The sequence below is a fragment of the Salvelinus sp. IW2-2015 genome, unplaced genomic scaffold, assembly GCF_002910315.2.
Source record: "Salvelinus sp. IW2-2015 unplaced genomic scaffold, ASM291031v2 Un_scaffold2056, whole genome shotgun sequence".
NCBI classification, from domain to species: domain Eukaryota; kingdom Metazoa; phylum Chordata; class Actinopteri; order Salmoniformes; family Salmonidae; genus Salvelinus; species Salvelinus sp. IW2-2015.
In genome coordinates, this window is record NW_019943400.1 from 1,176 (window position 1) to 20,493 (window position 19,318).

The window sequence follows — 19,318 nt, forward strand, 5'->3', positions numbered from 1 at the left end:
CATTGTTCCTGTACCCAAGAATGCAAAGGTAACTGAACTAAATGATTATCGCCCCGTAGCACTCACTTCTGTCATCATGAAGTTCTTTGAGAGACTAGTCAAGGATCATATCACCTCCATCTTACCTGTCACCCTAGACCCACTTCAATTTGCTTACCGCCCAATAGGTCCAGAGATGATACAATCGCCATCACACTGCCCTATCCCATCTGGACAAGAGGAATACCTACAGTGAGGGAAAAAAGTATTTGATCCCCTGCTGATTTTGAACGTTTGCCCACTGACAATGAAATGATCAGTCTATAATTGTAATGGTAGGTGTATTTGAACAGTGAGAGACAGAATAACAACAAAAAAATCCAGAAAATCACATGTCAAAAATGTTCTAAATTGATTTGCATTTTAATGAGGGAAATAAGTATTTGACCCCTCTGCAAAACATGACTTAGTACTTGGTGGCAAAACCCTTGTTGGCAATCACAGAGGTCAGACGTTTCTTGTAGTTGGCCACCAGGTTTGCACACATCTCAGGAGGGATTTTGTCCCACTCCTCTTTGCAGATCTTCTCCAAGTCATTAAGGTTGAGGCTGACGTTTGGCAACTCGAATCTTCAGCTCCCTCCACAGATTTTCTATGGGATTAAGGTCTGGAGACTGGCTAGGCCACTCCAGGACCTTAAAACTTCTTATGGCTGCAGTCCCGTTAACGGGACCAATATGACAACAGCCAGTCGAAGTGCAGGGCGCCAAATTCAAAAAACAGAAATCTCATAATTAAAATTCCTCAGACATTCATGTGTCATTTTAAAGMTAATCTTGTTGTTAATCCCACCAAAGTGTCCGATTTCAAATAGGCTTTTCAGCGAAAGCACTACAAACGATTATGTTAGGTCACCACAAAACCACAATAATCACAGCCATTTTTTCCAGCTAAAGATAGCTTCACAAAAACCAGAAGAGATAAAATTAATCACTAACCTTCAATTATTTTCATCAGATGACACTCATAGGACTTCATGTTACACAATACATGCATGTTTTGTTTGATTAAATTCATATTTATATCAAAAAATCTGAGTTTACATTGAAGCAACTAGATTCACTAGTGGCAAAAACATTAAGTGACTTTGCATAGCCACATCGTTTCAACAGAAATACTCATAAATATAGATGATAACACAAGTTATACACATGAAATTATAGATATACCTCTCCTTAATGCAACCGCTGTGTCAGATTACAAAAAAACTTTACGGAAAAAGAAACCCACGCTATAATCTGAGACGGCGCTCAAAAGTAAAACACCACAGCCGCAAAGATGCCGTCAACATAAACAAGAAAATATATGATAAATATTCCCTTACCTTTGATGATCGACATCAGAAAGCACACCAGGAATCCCAGGTCCACAAATGTTTGTTTTGTTCGAAAAAAATCCGTTATTTATGTCCAAATACCTTCTTTTGTTAGCGCGTCTGGTTTACATATCCAAATGCTAATTCTGGTCAGCGTTATATCGGACAAAAACTTCAAAAAGTGATATTACCGGTCGAAGAAACATTTCAAACTAAGTACAGAATCAATCATTAGGATGTTTTTAACATATAGCTTCAATAAAGTTCCAACCGGAGTATTCTTTCTTGTCTTCGTGAGCAATGGAACGCAAGTGACTACCACGAGGAAAAAGCATGATCAGAAAATGGCTGCTTGATGGAACCTGACTGATTCTGCTATCATTCTCTCCACAACATCATAGAAGTCTCATTATAATTTCTTATTGATGGTTGACATCTAGTGGAACCCTAGGCAGTGCAACATCATTCATATCTCAAGGGATTTCATTAGGGACTCTGGTGATACATACAAGCTCAGATTTCTGACTTCCTGTTTTGATTTCAACTCAGGATTTTGCCTGCCAATATGAGTTCTGTTAATCTCACAGACATAATTCAAACAGTTTTAGAAACTTTAGAGTGTTTTCTATCCAATTACTAATAAATATGCAAATATTAGCAACTATGATTGAGGAGCAGGCCATTTGATATGGGCACCTTTCATCCAAGCTACTCATACTGCCCCTTCAGCCATAAGAAGTTAATGTGCTTCTTCTTGAGCCACTCCTTTGTTGCTTGGCCGTGTGTTTTGGGTCATTGTCATGCTGGAATACCCATCCACGACCCATTTTCAATGGACTGGCTGACGGAAGGAGGTTCTCACCAAGATTTGACAGTACATGGCCCGTCATCGTCCCTTCATTGTGGTGAAGTTGTCCTGTCCCTTAGCAGAAAAACACCCCAAAGCATAATGTTTCCACCCCATGTTTGATGGTGGGGATGGTGTTCTTGGGGTCATAGGCAGCATTCTCCTCCTATAAAAACACGGCGAGTTGAGTTGATGCAAAGAGCTCCATTTTGGTCTCATCTGACCACACACTTTCACCCAGTTGTCCTCTGAAATTTCAGATGTTCATTGGCAAACTTCTGACGGGCATGTACAGTGGGGCAAAAATTATTTAGTCAGCACCAATTGTGCAAGTTCTCCCACTTAAAAGGTGAGAGAGGCCTGTAGGTACACTTCAACTATGACAGACGAAATGAGAAAAAAAATTCCAGAAAATCACCATTGTAGGATTTTTTTATGAATTTATTTGCAAATTATGGTGAAAATAAGTATTTGGTCATAACAAAAGTTTATCTCAATACTTTGTTATATACCCTTTGTTGGCAATGACAGAGGTCAAACATTTTCTGTAAGTCTTCACAAGGTTTTCACCACTGTTGCTGGTATTTTGGCCATTCCTCCATGCAGATTTCCTGTAGACAGTGATGTTTTGGGGCTGTTGCTGGGCAACACGGACTTTCAACTCCCTCAAAGATTTTCTATGGGGTTGAGATCTGGAGACTGGCTAGGCCACTCCAGGACCTTGAAATGCTTTTACGAAGCCACTCCTTCGTTGCCCGGGCGTGTGTTTGGATCATTGTCATGCTGAAAGACCAGCCATGTTTCATCTTCAATGCCCTTGCTGATGGAAGGAGGTTTTCACTCATAATCTCACGATACATGGCCCATTCATTCTTTCCTTTACACGGATCAGTCGTCCTGGTCCCTTTGCAGAAAAACAGCCCCAAAGCATGATTTTCCACCCCCTGCTTCACAGTAGGTATGGTGTTCTTTGGATGCAACTCAGCATTCTTTGTCCTCCAAACACGACGAGTTGAGTTTTTACCAAAACATCTATTTTGGTTTCATCTGACCATATGACATTTCCCAATCTTCATCTGGATCATCCAAATGCTCTCTAGCAAACTTCAGACGGGCCTGGACATGTACTGGCTTAAGCAGGGGGACACGTCTGGCACTGCAGGATTTGAGTCCCTGGCGGCGTAGTGTGTTACTGATGGTAGGCTTTGTTACTTTGGTCCCAGCTCTCTGCAGGTCATTCACTAGGTCCCCCCGTGTGGTTCTGGGATTTTTGCTCACCGTTCTTGTGATCATTTTAGCCCACAGGGTGAGATGTTGCGTGGAGCACAGATCGAGGGAGATTATCAGTGGTCTTGTATGTCTTCCATTTCCTAATAATTGCTCCCACAGTTGATTTCTTCAATCCAAACTGCTTACCTATTGCAGATTCAGTCTTCCAGCCTGGTGCAGGTCTACAATTTTGTTTCTGGTGTCCATTGACAGCTCTTTGGTCTTGGCCATAGTGGAGTTTGGAGTGTGACTGTTTGAGGTTGTGGACAGGTGTCTTTTATACTGATACAAGTTCAAACAGGTGCCATTAATACAGGTAACGAGTGGAGGACAGAGGAGCCTCTTAAAGAAGAAGTTACAGGTCTGTGAGAGCCAGAAATCTTGATTGTTTGTAGGTGACCAAATACTTATTTTCACCATAATTTGCAAATAAATTCATAAAAAATCCTATAATGTGATTTTCTGGATTTTATTTTCTCATTTTGTCTGTCATGTTGAAGTGTACCTATGATGAAAATTACAGGCCTCTCTCATCTTTTTAAGTGGGAGAACTTGCACAATTGGTGGCTGACTAAATACTTTTTGCCCCATGTATGTGCTTTCTTGGCAGGGGACCTTGCAGCCGCTGCAGGATTTCAGTCCTTCAGGCGTAGTGTGTTAAATTGTTTTCTTGGTGACTATGGTCCCAGCTGCCTTGAGATCATTGACAAGATCCTCCCGTATAGTTCTGGGCTGATTCCTCACCGTTCTCATGATCATTGCAACTCCACGAGGTGAGATCTTGCTTGGAGCCCCAGGCCGAGGGAGATTGACAGTTCTTTTGTGTTTCTTCCATTTGCGAATAATCGKACCAACTYTTGTCACRTTCTCACCAAGCTGCTTGGCGATGGTCTTGTAGCCCATTCCAGCCTTGTGTAGGTCTACAATCTTGTCCCTGACATCCTTGGAGAGCTCTTTGGTCTTGGCCATGGTGGAGAGTTTGGAATCTGATTGATTGATTGCTTCTGTGGACAGGTGTCTTTTATACAGGTAASAAACTGAGATTAGGAGCACTCCCTTTAAGAGTGTGCTCCTAATCTCAGKTCYTTACCTGTATYAAAGACACCTYGGAGCCAGAAATCTTTCTGATTGAGAGGGGGTCAAATACTTATTTCCCTCATTAAAATGCAAATCAATTTATAACATTTTTGACATGCGTTTTTCTGGATTTTTTGGTTGTTATTCTGTCTCTCACTGTTCAAATAAACCTGCCATTAAAATTATAGATCATTTCTTTGTCAGTGGGCAAATTTACAAAATCAGCAGGGGATCAAATACATTTTTCCCTCACTGTATGTAAGAATGCTATTCATTGAGTAAAGCTCAGCATTCAACACCATAGTACCCTCCAAGCTCATCATTAAGCTTGAGTCCCTGGGTCTCAACCCTGCCCTGTGCAATTAGGTCCTGGACTTCCTGACGGGCCACCCCCAGGTTGTGAAGGTAGGAAACAACATCTCCACTTCACTGATCCTCAACACTGGGGCCCCACAGGGGTGCGTGCTCAGCCCCCTCCTGTACTCCCTGTTCACCCATGATTGCGTGGCCATGTACGCCTCCAACTCAATCATCAAGTTTGCAGACGACACAACAGTAGTAGGTTTGATTATCAACAACAACGAGACGGCCTACAGGGAGGAGGTGAGGGCTCTCGGAGTGTGGTGTCAGGAAAATAACCTCTCACTCAACGTCGACAAAACAAAGGAAATGATCGTGGACTTCAGGAACAGCAGAGGGAGCATCCCCCTATCCACATCGACAAGACAGCAGTGGAGAAGGTGGAAAGTTCCTCTGCGTATACATCACAGAGAAACTGAAATGGTCCACCCACACAGACAGCGTGGTGAAGAAGGCACAACAGCGTCTCTTCAACCTCAGGATGCTGAATAAATTTGGCTTGTCGCCCAAAACCCTCACAAACATTTACAGATGTACAATTGAGAGCATCCTGTCGGGCTGTATCGCCGTCTGGTACTGCAACTGCACAACCCACAACCACAGGGCTCTCCAGAGGGTGGTGCGGTCTGCCCAACACATCACCGGGGGCAAACTACATGCCCTCCAGGACACCTACAGCACCTGATGTCACAGGAAGGCCAAAAAGATCATCAAGGACAACAGCCACCCGAGCCAATGCCTGTTCACCCCGCTACCATCCAGAAGACGAGTCAGTATTGGTGTATCAAGCTGTTACCGAGAGACTGAAAAACAGCTTCTATCTCAATGCCATCAGACTGTTAATCAGCCATCACTAGCACAGAGAGGCTGCTGCCTTCATAGACTTGAAATCATTGGCCACTTTAGTAAATGGAACACTATTCACTTTCATAATGCCACATTATATAATGTTTACAAATCTTGCATTACTCAACTCATCTGTATATTTTGTATTCTACACTATCTATTGCATCTTAGCCCATGCCACTCTGTCATTGCTCATCCATATATGTATATATTCTTATTCCATAGATTTGTGTTCATTAGGTATTTGTTGTGGAATTGTTAGATATTGCTGCACTGTCGTAACTAGAAGCACAAGCATTTCACTACACTTTCAATAACATCTGCTAACTTTGTGTACATGACCAATACATTTGATTTGATGTGATTTGTTATTCATTTCCGAGGTGTTTTTTGTATTGGCTGAAATATACATTACATTTTAGCTTATCTAGTTACTTGACTTTTGTCTGTTTATGAGGTGTGGTATAGCCTAGAGGTTTGTTCTGAGGATCTTACTCCTACCACATAAACAAGGTCCACTTTTCACTTCTCTGAAATATAATTCAATAAATGGCACCGTAACAAATAAGGAAAGCCTATTACCTGCATAGGACTTATCTTTGTGTATGTTTTGTGCTTTGGCAGTGTGGAGGCAGATATTATATTGCTTGAGAAGAAAAGTATTTTGAAAGGAGTCTTATGAAAGAACTTGAAAAGGACTCCAGTATCCATTCTCGTGTTAACTGGATGTGATATTGCAGTCAAACATTCCACATGACAGACTTTCCCCTGGAGTTCCAGGAAGGTGACATTTCTGGGAGTAAATGGTCCATCATGAGATGGCCACCTCAGTGTCTCTGTTCCCCTCCATCTCTCCCCCAGTATCTCTCCCCCATCCTCCTCTCAGTCTCTGTCCTCCGTCTCCAGTATATTTCCCCCCTCTTCCCTTCCCCGGTATTAAATCAAATTATATTTGTCACATGCCCCGAATATAACAGGTGTAGACTTTACCGTAGGGGGCAGCATTCGGGAATTTTGGATGAAATGCATATAACTGGTAGATTTGGATGGAAAATACTCTGAAGTTTCCAAAACTGTTAAAATAGTGTCTGAGAGTATAACAGAACTGATTTGGCAGGCAAAAACCTGAGAAAAATCAATGAAGGAATTTTTTGTTTGTTTTGTTTTGTAGTTTTCTATTCAATGCCATTACAGTATCCATTGACTTAGGACTCAATTTGCAGTTTCTATGCCTTCCACTAGATGTCAACAGTCTTTAGAAATTGTTTCAGGCTTGTTTTCAGAAAAATGAGGAAGTAAGAGCAGTCTGAATGAGTGGACCCTAAAGTGTCACAGAGCTTTTTCATGCGCACGACCGAGAGTGCCTTTCTTGTTTACCTTTTAAATTGACGACGTTATTGTCCGGTTGAAATATTATCGAATATTTAGGCTAAAAACAACCGGAGGATTGAATAGAAACATGGTTTGACATGTTTCTATGAACTTAAATTTTTTTGTCTGTCTGTTTTGACTGGGTTTTAGCCTGTGGATTACTGAAGAAAATGCTAAATAAAAGACTTTATCGAACAAAGGGAACATTTATTTAGTAAATGAATGTCTGCAGAGTGCAACCATATGAAGATCATCAAAGATAAGGGATTAATTTTATCTCTATTTCTGACTTGTGTAACTCTTCTACTTGGCTGGTTACTGTTTGTAATGATTTGTCTAGTGGGCTATGTTCTCAAATAATCGTAAGGTATGCTTTCGCCGTAAATGTAACGCTTGTCGTGGTTGGAAGAAGAGGAGGACCAATGTGCAGCGTGGTAAGTGTCCATATTGTTTTAATACGAAATAATGAACACTGAACAAAAACAAGAAAACGACAAACAAACATTCCTGTACGGTGAAACAAAAACACAGAACAGAAAATAATCACCCACAAAACACAATGAAAAACAGGCTACCTAAATATGGCTCACAATCAGAGACAACGACTGACACCTGCCTCTGATTGAGAACCACACTAGGCCCAACACATAGAAATCTACCAACAGAACAAAACATAGAAAAACAGCATAGAATGCCCACCCCAACTCACGCCCTGACCAAACTAAAATAAAGACATAACAAAGGAACTAAGGTCAGAACGTGACAGTAAAGCATTTTTTAAATCTGACACCGTGGTTGGATTTACAAGTTAATCTTGTAAAATGTCAAATATTTTTGTTTTCTGAATTTTTATAATGAGTATTTCTGTATTTGAATTTGGCGCCCAGCAGTTTCACTGGCTGTTGAAGAGGTGGGACGCTAACGTCTCACGTACCCAAGAGAGGTTAACCAATAATGTGGTTCAGGAAATAGAGTTAAGAAAATATGTACTACATAAAAAATGTAATAAAAAGTAACACAACCAAATTACATAACAGTATCTGCAACAGCATCTGTCCACTTCGTCATCCCCGAATTTGTCCCCATCCATCCTTTCTCACCAGTCTGTGCCCCCTCCTCTCTTCTCTTCTATACTCCATCTTTCTCTATTTTATTCTATTCACTTTCCAGTATATGCCCCCTCCCACAGTCAGTTAAACTAGCTTGTCTCCATATACATGGGAGGTTTCTAACGGCAGTAGGAGCAGTTTCTCCAGAGGTGGCAGCAAACAGGAGGCCTGCTGAACTGTCCTGAGAACAGAGGGACTGTTTATCTGGAAAGGCAGGCTTCCCCTCCATCATCCTGTCAATAGAGACAGCAGCACATGCTGCACAGTGCTTCATGCTCCACAGCAAGATAAGGTCTCCAGACAGGTCCTTTCTGCTAAGCCCCACTCACTACAATGGAGCGGAGAGGGAAATATGTGACCAACACACCTGACAGTTTTTAACCAGTTTAAATCCCCTTTTTCTAAGTTGTAATTGATCCTGCAAGAATACAGACATACCTTTGAACCACATGTACCATTGCTGGCTTTGTATACGGTGTTCGTCTTACTCGTATTGGTCATGGTGTACAGTACATGACTCGTCAGCTATAGATACTGTAGATATCTGTTCATTATATCTGATATTTAACAACAATTATCTTTCTCTTCTAAACACCTGGCAACAGAGATGTACCCATAGCAATTGAATTAGACTCTGAGAATGTATTTCTATGCAATGTTGCTATGCAACGTGAAGACATTGTCTTGTATTTGTGGGTCTTTTCTCCCCGGCCTTGTCGACTTATGCAGATCTGCTACTAAATGTCCCCTGTGTCAGTGGGTTTTAGGAGTGGGAATCAACCATGACAGGCACACTTAAATCACAGAGACCCAGAAGAGGCCCAGGCCATCCAGGATGTTGTCTCCATTAATACAATTTAGGATTTGTTTCATAATAGAGAAATGTGACCAGTAATAATGTGAAAATAGTCAGGTCTGTGGCACAGAGGGTTACAATCTTTCCCACACAGTTATGCAGTTTTACAGTATTTCATAATTTTTTATTTAACTAGGCAAGTTAGTTAAGAAGAAATTCTTATTTACAATGACGGCCTACCCCGGCCAAACCCAAATGCTGTGCCAATTGTGTGCCGCCCTATGTGACTCCCAATCACGGCCAGTTTTGATTCAGCCTGGAACCAGGGTCTGTAATGACACCTCTAGCACTGAGATGCAGTGCTTTGGACCGCTGCGCCACTCTGGAGCCCAGTAAAAGCACACATTTTCCTTAGCAGCATGCCAATCATGCTTAATTTGCCTTTTTTTTGTACTGTATGTACAAAATGTTAACTTGAATGCTGTTTATTGCACATTGAATATTTCTGAATGTCACAATAGAGGGAAAGGGAAAGGAAAGGGGGATACTTAGTCAGTTCTCCAACTGAATGTATTCAACTGAAATGGGTCTTCCGCATTTACCGAGGACCGTTGCTTTGTAGAACACCATCATAAAACTATTGTAGAAAACTAAGGAGGCGGTAAAAATCGCAGTATAATAGAATGTGTTTAAATGTATGTTGTTTTGTTACGCCAAAGACATCAATTTAGGAAAGGTTATTTACCTTGACTACCAGAGGGAAATTAATTTGATATATGATATTCTTTATTTCCTACGAGGGGAGATTTGACTCCGACAATTAAAGAGTGCTGCTGCTTCCACATAAATATATAGAATCAATTGACAAAACATGCATAGTATAAAACCCCATCATACACCCCCCTCCCCACCACACAACATTTTATGCCAGGCAAGGCTGTGTCTTAGATGTCAGTTCAACATGATGTAAGGCCTAAAGGCCAGGCTCCAGTCCAAAATTATTAGCACCCTAATCTGCCTCTGTACCTCCCATTCTTTTTAATAATTTTATTGACGGGGGAAAAATGTTGTTTATACAGTGCCTTGGAAAATAATTCATCTCCCTTGGCGTTTTCCTATTTTGCTGCATTACAACCTGTAATTGAAATGGATTTTTATTTGGATTTCATGTAATGGACATACACAAAATAGTCCAATTTGGTGAAGTGAAATTTAAAAAATTACTTGTTTTAAAAAAATGTTTTTTTGGGGGGGGGAAAAGTGGTGCGTGCATATGTATTCACTCCCTTTGCTATGAAGCCCACAAATAAGATCTGGTGCTACCAATTACCTTCAGAAGTCACATAATTAGTTAAATAAAGTCAGTATATATGCCTCTGTTCTGAAATGCCGCAGAGTCTGCAACATCACAAAGCAAGGGGCACCAACCAAGCAAGCGGCACCATGGAGATCAAGGAGCTCTCCAAACAGGTCAGGGACAAAGTTTTGGAAAAAGTACAGATTAGGGTTGAGTTATAAAAAAATATCAGAAACTTTCCCACAGAGCCCCCTTAAATCCATTATAAAAAAAATTAAAGAATATAGCACCACAACCAACCTGCCAAGAGAGGGCCGCCCACAAAAACTCACAGACCAGGCAAGGAGGGCATTAATCAGAGAAGCAACAAAGAGACCAAAAATAACCCTGAAGGAGCTGCAACACTTCACAGTGGAGATTGGAGTATCTTTCCATAGGACCACTTTAACCCAAGAGCTGGGATTTACGGAATCCCAGCTCTTGGAATTTACGGAGTGGCCAGAAAAAAAGCCATTGCTTAAAGTAAAAAATAAGCAAACACATTTGGTGTTCGACAAACGGCATGTGGGAGACAGATGAGACTAAAATTGATATTTTTTGGCCATCAAGGAAAATGCTGTGTCTGGTGCAAACCCAACTTTCATCACCCTGAGAACATCATCCCCACAGTGAAGCACGGTGGTGGCAGCATCATGCTGTGGAGATGTTTTTCATCGGCAGGGACTGAGAAACTGGTCAGAATTGAAGGAATGATGGATGGCGCTAAATACAGGGAAATTATTGAGGGAAACCTGTTTCAGTCTTCCAGAGATTTGAGACTGGGGCAGAGGTTCACCTTCCAGCAGGACAATGGCCCTAAGCATACTGCTAAAGCAACACTCAAGTGATTTAAGGGGAAACATTTAAATGTCTTGGAATGGCCTAGTCAAATCCCAGACCTCAATCCAATTGAGAATCTGTGGTGTGACTAAAAGATTGCTGTACACCAGCGGAACCCATCCAACTAGAAGGAACTGGAGCAGTTTTGCCTTGAAGAATGGGCAAAAATCCCGGTGGTAGATGTGCCAAGCTTATAGAGACATACCCCAAGAGACTTGCAGCTGTAATTGCTGCAAAAGCTGGCTCTACAATGTATTGACTTTGGGGGGTGAATAGTTATGCATGCTCAAGTTATGTTTTTTTGCCTTCTTGTTTGTTTCACAATTAAACATATGAAAGTGGTAGGCATGTTGGTTAAATCAAATGATACAAACCCCCCCAAAATCTATTTTAATTCCAGGTTGTAAGGCAACAAAATAGGAAAAATGCCAAGGGGGGTGGAAACTTTCGCAAGCCACTGTATCTGTTCAGCCTGTTTTTTCTGTCCTTTCCTATGACCAGATTAAACAACAACCCAAGTGGTTGATATCACTGGTTTCATCTATTGTATCAGTATGTTAACGTTTTTGTGCTTGTCTAGCAAGAAATTAACTTAGTCACACCCTTCCGAGACAATAACAGGCAGGAATTGCTGAGCCAATTGCTGCACCCTGGGAAACAGTATAAAGTAATTTGTTGCTGCAGCCCACTTAATATTTTTGTCTGTTGCAGTGGCTGGATTTCCATCAGTCAATTGGGCCAGACAGAGATGATCAGTCTGGTCTGTACCATGACCAACGTGTGAGGAGACATGGGACAGGAGAATGGAGCTCCTCTCACTTGAAATTATATTTGGTACATGGCAAGGTGGGATTCACCAAAGCTGGCTGTTGACTATTTTGATATGTCATTTAGAGGTCTTGAGGGTGTTATTTTTAGGTTGTTTTCTTGAAAATCCCATCTGTTCTTTTGACCCTGTTCTTTGAACTACAATGCATCGGGAAAGTTTTCAGACCCCTTGACTTTTTCCAAATTTGTGATCGACCAGCTCAATTCGGTCTTATGTAGCAACATTTTAAATGGTGCTTTTTACATTTGATAAAAGCTGAGACTCAGAACTAGAAAATGGTATATCATATACTACAGTTGAAGAACAATGGGAAAGTAATTCTGCTTTGAAAGTTGATAAACGTGTAACCTCACGTTTGACAAAATGGCCCTTGAATGTTTTGGTACCTACTGGAGAGGTCTTCTTTGTCTACACCCATTCAGGATCATTCACACCCTTTTAAGCTTTTGTCTCACCTATCTCTTTAAAGATTCACATGTGAGGCTGTGTAATAAACAACCAAAGATTTCAAGACTAACGCCTGGTTTATACTACGGCTGTGTTCGTAAATTTAATCTGCCAGAGTGTGCACTGGGTGTTCGTAAACTCAGAACATTTCGCTCTCGGAGCATACACTGGATGCTCTGGCCGAAAAATAGGGTTGATCCAAGCTTTCTGACCTAACAACAGTAGTCAAGCACCCAAGCTACCTGGCTGAAGTTGGCTAGCTTGCTAGCTACTTCCAGACACAAATGAGAGAACAGCACACTCTGACCATTTTACTGGCACTATTGGAGCTGGTTAGGCTTTTTTTACGTCATCCAGAGCGTTTGTGCTGTTGGCAACAATTTAATAAAGCATTTTTTTGGCCAACGTTTACTGACACTGGCCGTATTCAATGGGCGTTGAGCGTTGGTAAATGTGTCTGTTATTCTGTGCTCTGGCACACTCAGATGAGAATGATCTGAAATCGCAGTGGAGTCTTTTGTTTAGACATGTAGCTAGCTAGCTAAACAATGAACCATAATCCCAACTCATAACGGTACTACCGTGCATGAATCCGCAGGTAGTTAACCAACCAGGTTCAATGTTAGCTAGCTAGCATGATGCGATAACTAGCAAGGCAAATGGATAGTAATACATTTCAAGAACTTTGAAAGTTTCTTCACGTGCAGTTGCAAAAACCATCAAGTGCTATGAAGAAAATGTCTCATGAGGACCGCCACAGGAAAGGAAAACCCAGAATTACCTCTGCTGCTGAGGACAAGTTTATTAGAGTTAACTGCACCTCAGAAATTGCAGCCCAAATAAATGCTTCTCAGAGTTCAAGTATGAGACACATCTCAATGTCAACTGTTCAGAGGAGACTGCGTGAATCAGGCCCTCATGGTCTGATTGCTGTAAAGAAACCATTACTAAAGGACACCAATAAGAAAAATAAACTTGTTTGGGCCAAGAAACACAAGCAATGGACATTAGACCGGTGGAAATCTGTACCTTGGTCTGATGAGTCCAAATTTGAGAATTTTAGATCCAACCGCTGTGTCTTTGTGAGACGCATATTAGGTGAATGGATAATCTCTGCATGAGTGATTCCCACCATGAAGCATGGAGGAGGAGGTGTGATGGTGTGGGGGTGCTTTGCGGGTGCCACTGTCTGTGATTTATCTCGAATTCAGGCCATACTTAACCAGCATGGCTACCACAGCATTCTGCAGTGATATGCCATCCCATCTGGTTTGTGCTTACTGGGACTATCATTTGTTTTTGAACTGGATAATGACCCAACACACCTCCAGGCTGTGTAAGGGCTATTTGACCAACAAGGAGAGTGACGGAGAGCACCCGACCTCAACCCAAATAAGATGGTATGGGATGAGTTGGACTGCAGAGTGAAGGAAAAGCAGCCAACAAGTGCTCAGCATATGTGGGACCTCCTTCAAGACTGTTGGAAAAGCATTCCAGGTGAAGCTGGTTGAGAGAAGGGCAAGAGTGTGCAAAGCTTTCATTCAAGGGCAATGCGTGGCTACTTTGAAGAATCTCAAATATAAAATATGTTTTTGATTTAACACGTTTTGGTTACTACATGATTCCAAATGTGTTATTTCATGGGTTGATGTCTCACTATTATTCTACAATGTAGAAAATAGTAAAATAAAAGAAAAACCCTTGAATGAGTAGTGGTGTCCAACTTGTGACTGGTACTGTAAGACCCTCAGTACTTTGTTAAAGCACCTTTGGCAGCTATTACAGTCAAGAGTATTTGTGGGTATGACGCTACAAATTTGGCACACCTGTATTTAGGGGTTTCCCCATTCTTACTGCAGATCCTCACAAGTTAGATGGATTGTCGCTCAGATATTCTCGGTCTCTCAGAGATGATTTATAAAAATTTAAAAAATAATCACCTTTTTGGAGTCGTGTCCTTCCACGGGACGGTTGAGCTAACGTAGGCTAATGCGATTACCATGAGGTTGTAAGTAACAAGAAGATTTCCCAGGACATAGACATATCTGATATTGGCAGAAAGCTTAAATTCTTGTTTATCCTCTACTGCCTCAGAAACCCGGATCCGGGAGCACCCCCCACCCCCCCCACACTGATTGCATAGCTAGCATAGCTTCACAAGTAATAGTAGGCATCTAATATCATTAAATCACAAGTCCAAGCACCAGATGAAAGATACAGATCTTGTGAATAAACCATCATTTCTGTTTTAAAATGTTTTACAGGAAGACAACAATAGTAAATTTATTAGCTAACCACGTTAGCAAAACACCATCTTCTTGTCCACATTTTCTCCTCCACCACTAGCTATCACCAATTCGGCTAAACTAAGATATTGATAGCCACAAACCAAGAAAAACTCATCAGATGACAGTCTGATAAACATATTTTATGGCTATAGGATAGTGTTGTTAGAAAACAAGTGCATATTTCAGGTAGAAATCACAGTTTACAATTGCACCGACCATCACAAATCGACTAGATTACTAGATAGCAGCAACGTGTATGACCAATTTACTCATCATAAAACATTTCATAAACAATACACAAAGCATGAGCAGGAGAAGACACAGTTTCTTGTGATTTCAGACCATATTTCAGATTTTCTAAGCGTTTTTCAGCGAAAACACAATAAATCGATAAGTTAGCATACCACATGTGCAAACGTTACCAGAGCATCGATCTCACCAAGAGCGCTATAACGTAATCACACGCCAAATATATTAATTTTTTCACTAACCTTCTCAGAATTCTTCCGATGACACTCCTGTAACATCATTTTACAACATACATATACAGTTTGTTCGAAAATGTGCATATTTAGCCATACAAAACCGTGTTACACAATGAAAATACTAGGAAATCAAGCTCCAAATGTCTGACGTCATCTTTCAGAGTGATCTAGTTTAATTGAAAGCTAATCATATCATGACTAAAAAATACAGGGTTGACAGGAATCGAAAAGACAATTAGTTCTTAATGCAACCGCTGACTTACATTTTTAAAATTATCCTTACTTTCAATACAGGGTTCGCCAAGTGACGCGATAACAAACAAAATGGCGAAATATGCGTTTAAAATATTTCGACAGAACAACGATTTATCAAATTAAAATATTGCTTACTTTGAGCTGTTCTTCCATCAGATTCTTGGGCATGTATCCTTTCTATGTTGTAATCTTCTTTTGGTCGATAGATGTCCTCTGTCCTTCGAAATATCCACTAACGATCGAACGGGACCCCAAAACGTGTCCAAAGTTTCAGAGGGCACAACAAACAAATCTCAAATCGCACTAAACGGAATAAATTGCTATAAAACGGTTCAAATTAACTACATTATGATGTTTTTAACAACATAACGACTAAAAACATGACCGGAAAAATATTACTCTCTAAACAACGATTTGGAAGGAGGCAGGTCTGATGTCCATGTTGCGCACGACGCATGCAGGAAGAGAGGGTACTTGCACGTTTTTCGTGTTTTATAGTGGCTGTGATTGTGCAATAGATTCCATTCAAAACGTGATGACGTACAGACACCCAGAGGAAGACGTAGGCAGGGTCGGTTTCTTCATAGCATTCACTGTCGCCTTAAAAACAGACTCCAGATCAGGGTAAAAATTTCTGAAATCTGACCCGCTGTCATGAAAAGTGCTGTAATATTGTTCTGTACATCAGAGACAAAATTCCAACGGCTATAGAAACTAGAAAGTGTTTTCTATCCAATAATAACAATAATATGCATATTGTACGATCAAGAATTTAGCACGAGGCAGTTTAATTTGGAGACCCAAATATGCTAATGCGGAACAGCACCCCCTATAGTTCCAAGAAGTTATCTAACTGCCCTGTGCAATTTACAGAAGCTATTACAGTGAAAAAAGTCCATGCTGTTTGAGGAAAGTGCACAATTTTAAACATGAAAAATTATTAATAAACAAATTAGGCACATTTGGACAGTCTTGATACAACATTTTGAACAGAAATGCAATGGTTCATTGGATCAGTCTAAAACTTTGCACATACACTTCGGCCATCTATTGGCCAAAATCTAAATTGCACCAGGGCTGGAAAAACACATTATGGTCTTTCTCTTGTATTTCAAAGTTGATGGTACACAAAAAATACAATAGAATGGTTGTTTTTTTCTTTGTATTATCTTAAACCAGATATATTGTGTTATATTCTACTACGTATCCTTTCACATTTCCATAAACATTAAACTGTTGACTTTCAAATGATACCAAGACTATGCATATCCATGCTTCAGGTCCTGAAATACAGGCAGTTAGATTTGGGTATGTCATTTTAGGCGAAAGTTGAAAAAAAGGGGCTATTAAGAGAACAAGTTCTCATTTACAACTGCGACCTGGCCAAGATAAAGCAAAGCAGTGCGACAAAACCAACAACACACAGTTACACAGCTCTGGACTGAGAACTGCCGCCGGAAGCTCTGGACTGGGAACTGTCGCCGGAAGCTCTGGACTGGGAAGGGACCGGTACAGGTGGCACCGGGCTGATGACACACACCTCAGGGCGAGTGCGGGGAGGAGGCACAGGACGTACTGGACTGTGGAGGCGCACTGGAGGCCTGATGCGTGGGACCGGTACAGGTGGCACCGGGCNGAGTGCGGGGAGGAGGCACAGGACGTACTGGACTGTGGAGGCGCACTGGAGGCCTGATGCGTGGGACCGGTACAGGTGGCACCGGGCTGATGACATGCACCTCAGGGAGAGTGCGGGGAGGAGGTACAGGACGCACCAGCCTGTGAAGGTGCACTGAAGACACAGTATTTATGGCCGGCGCAGGATATACAGGGCCGTGGAGGTGCACCGGAGGTCTGGAGCATAGAGCTGGCACAACGCGTTCTGGCTGGATGCTAACTTTAGCCCGGCATGTGCGGGGCGCTGGTACAGGATGCACTGGGCTGTGAAGGTGCACTGGCTACACAGTGCGTAGAGCCGGCGCAGGATATCCTGGACCGAGGAGGCGTACTGGAGATCAGGAGCGCTGAGCTGGCACAACCCGTCCTGGCTGGATGCTCACTTTCGCACGGCAAGTGCGAGGAGCTGGCACAGAATGCACCGGGCTGTGGATGCGCACTGGAGACACATTGCGTATCTCCGCAAAACATGGTGCCTGACTGGTCCCACGCTCCTCATGGCGACTGTCTTGCTCCAGACACCAAACATCCACTCTACCTCATCACTCCCCTCAACTATCTCACAATACTCCTCGCTCAGTCTATCCAAATATTCCTCTTCGCTTGCAGACTCGCCTCTCGGCTTCGCCGACCAGCCCGTGTCCCCCCCCCCCCAAAAAAAATTGGGGGCTGCCTCTCGGGCTTCCGTCGTGGTCGTGAACTTCGGAGTCGCCGTTGATAATCCTTTGCTGCCCCCTGCGTCTGCTTCCATGGAAGGATTTCGTCTCCTGCCATTATCTCCTCCCAAGTCCAGGATGTCTTCTCCTCCTGGCCATGCTGCTTGGTCTGTTTGTGGTGGGATCTTCTGTCACGATCGTCATAAGGAGTGGACCAATATGCAGCGTGGTATGTTTCCATCCTTTTTATTAGGAAGAGAAAACTCAAATAACAAAAAAACAATAAAGCGAACAAACGAAACGTGAAGCTCAGAGTACTGCTCACAGGCAACTATACCTAGACAAGATCCCACGAAGCTCAAAGGGGAATGGCTGCCTAAATATGATCCCCAATCAGAGACAACAATAAACAGCTGCCTCTGATTGGGAATCATACCAGGCCAACATTGATATATAATTACCTAGATGACCCATCCTAGTCACACCCCGACCTAACCAACATAGAGAATAACAGGCTCTCTATGGTCAGGGCATGACACTTTGTTGCGAAATAGGAAGCCAATTCAAAAATGTCATTTTGGATTGGAGATGCTTAATGTGGGTCTGGAAGGAGAGTTTACAGTCTAGCCAGACACCAAGGTATTTATAGTTCTGCACATATTCTAGATCAGAACTGTCCAGAGTAGTGATGCTAGTCGGGTGGGTGGTTGCAGCGATCGGTTCAAGGGCATGCTTTTCATTTTTACTTGCATGTAAGAGCAGTTCGTTTGGAGGTTTGTTAACCTCTCTGGGATATGTGGGACGCTAGCGTCCCAACTGGCCAACATCCAGTGAAAATGCAGAGGCAAATTCAAATAAATTACTATAAAAATTAAACTCTTATGAAATCACACATTCAATATACCAAATTAAAGCTACACTTGTTGTGAATCCAGCCACGGTGTCAGATTTTTTAAATTCTTTACGGCGAAAGCAAACGATGCTATTATCTGAGCATAGCACCCAAGCAAACAAACACAGACCATAAAATCAAATCAAATCTATTTATATAGCCATCTTACATCAGCTGATATCTCAAAGTGCTGTACAGAAACCCAGCCTAAAACCCCAAACAGCAAGCAATGCAGGTGTAGAAGCACGGTGGCTAGGAAACACTCCATAGAAAGGCCAAAACCTAGGAAGAAACCTAGAGAGGAACCAGGCTACTTCTACTTACAGGCTACTTCCGGCGCCGACAGAGATGGCCGCCTCGCTTCGCGTTCCTAGGAAACTATGCAGTATATTATTTTTTGATGTGTTATTTCTTACATTGGTACCCCAGGTAATCTTAGGTTTCATTACATACAGTCGGGAGGAACTACTGAATATAAGAGCAACGTCAACTCACCATCATTACAACCAGGAATATGACTCTCCTGAAGCGGATCCTGTGTTTTGCCTTCCACCCAGTACAATGGATCTGATCCCAGCCGGCGACCC

At 42.0% G+C, this 19,318-nt stretch overlaps 1 protein-coding gene across 1 annotated transcript in view; it reads left to right on the forward strand.

Moving 5' to 3' along the window:
- Positions 1-5,057: 5,057 nt before the first annotated feature.
- Positions 5,058-19,318, forward strand: part of LOC139024947 (piggyBac transposable element-derived protein 4-like) — a 61,054-nt gene continuing 46,793 nt past the window's right edge. Inside the window, exon 1 of the mRNA XM_070439944.1 lies at positions 5,058-5,150. Within this exon, the coding sequence (XP_070296045.1) occupies positions 5,058-5,150 (93 nt within the window). The remainder of the gene's footprint in view (positions 5,151-19,318) is intronic.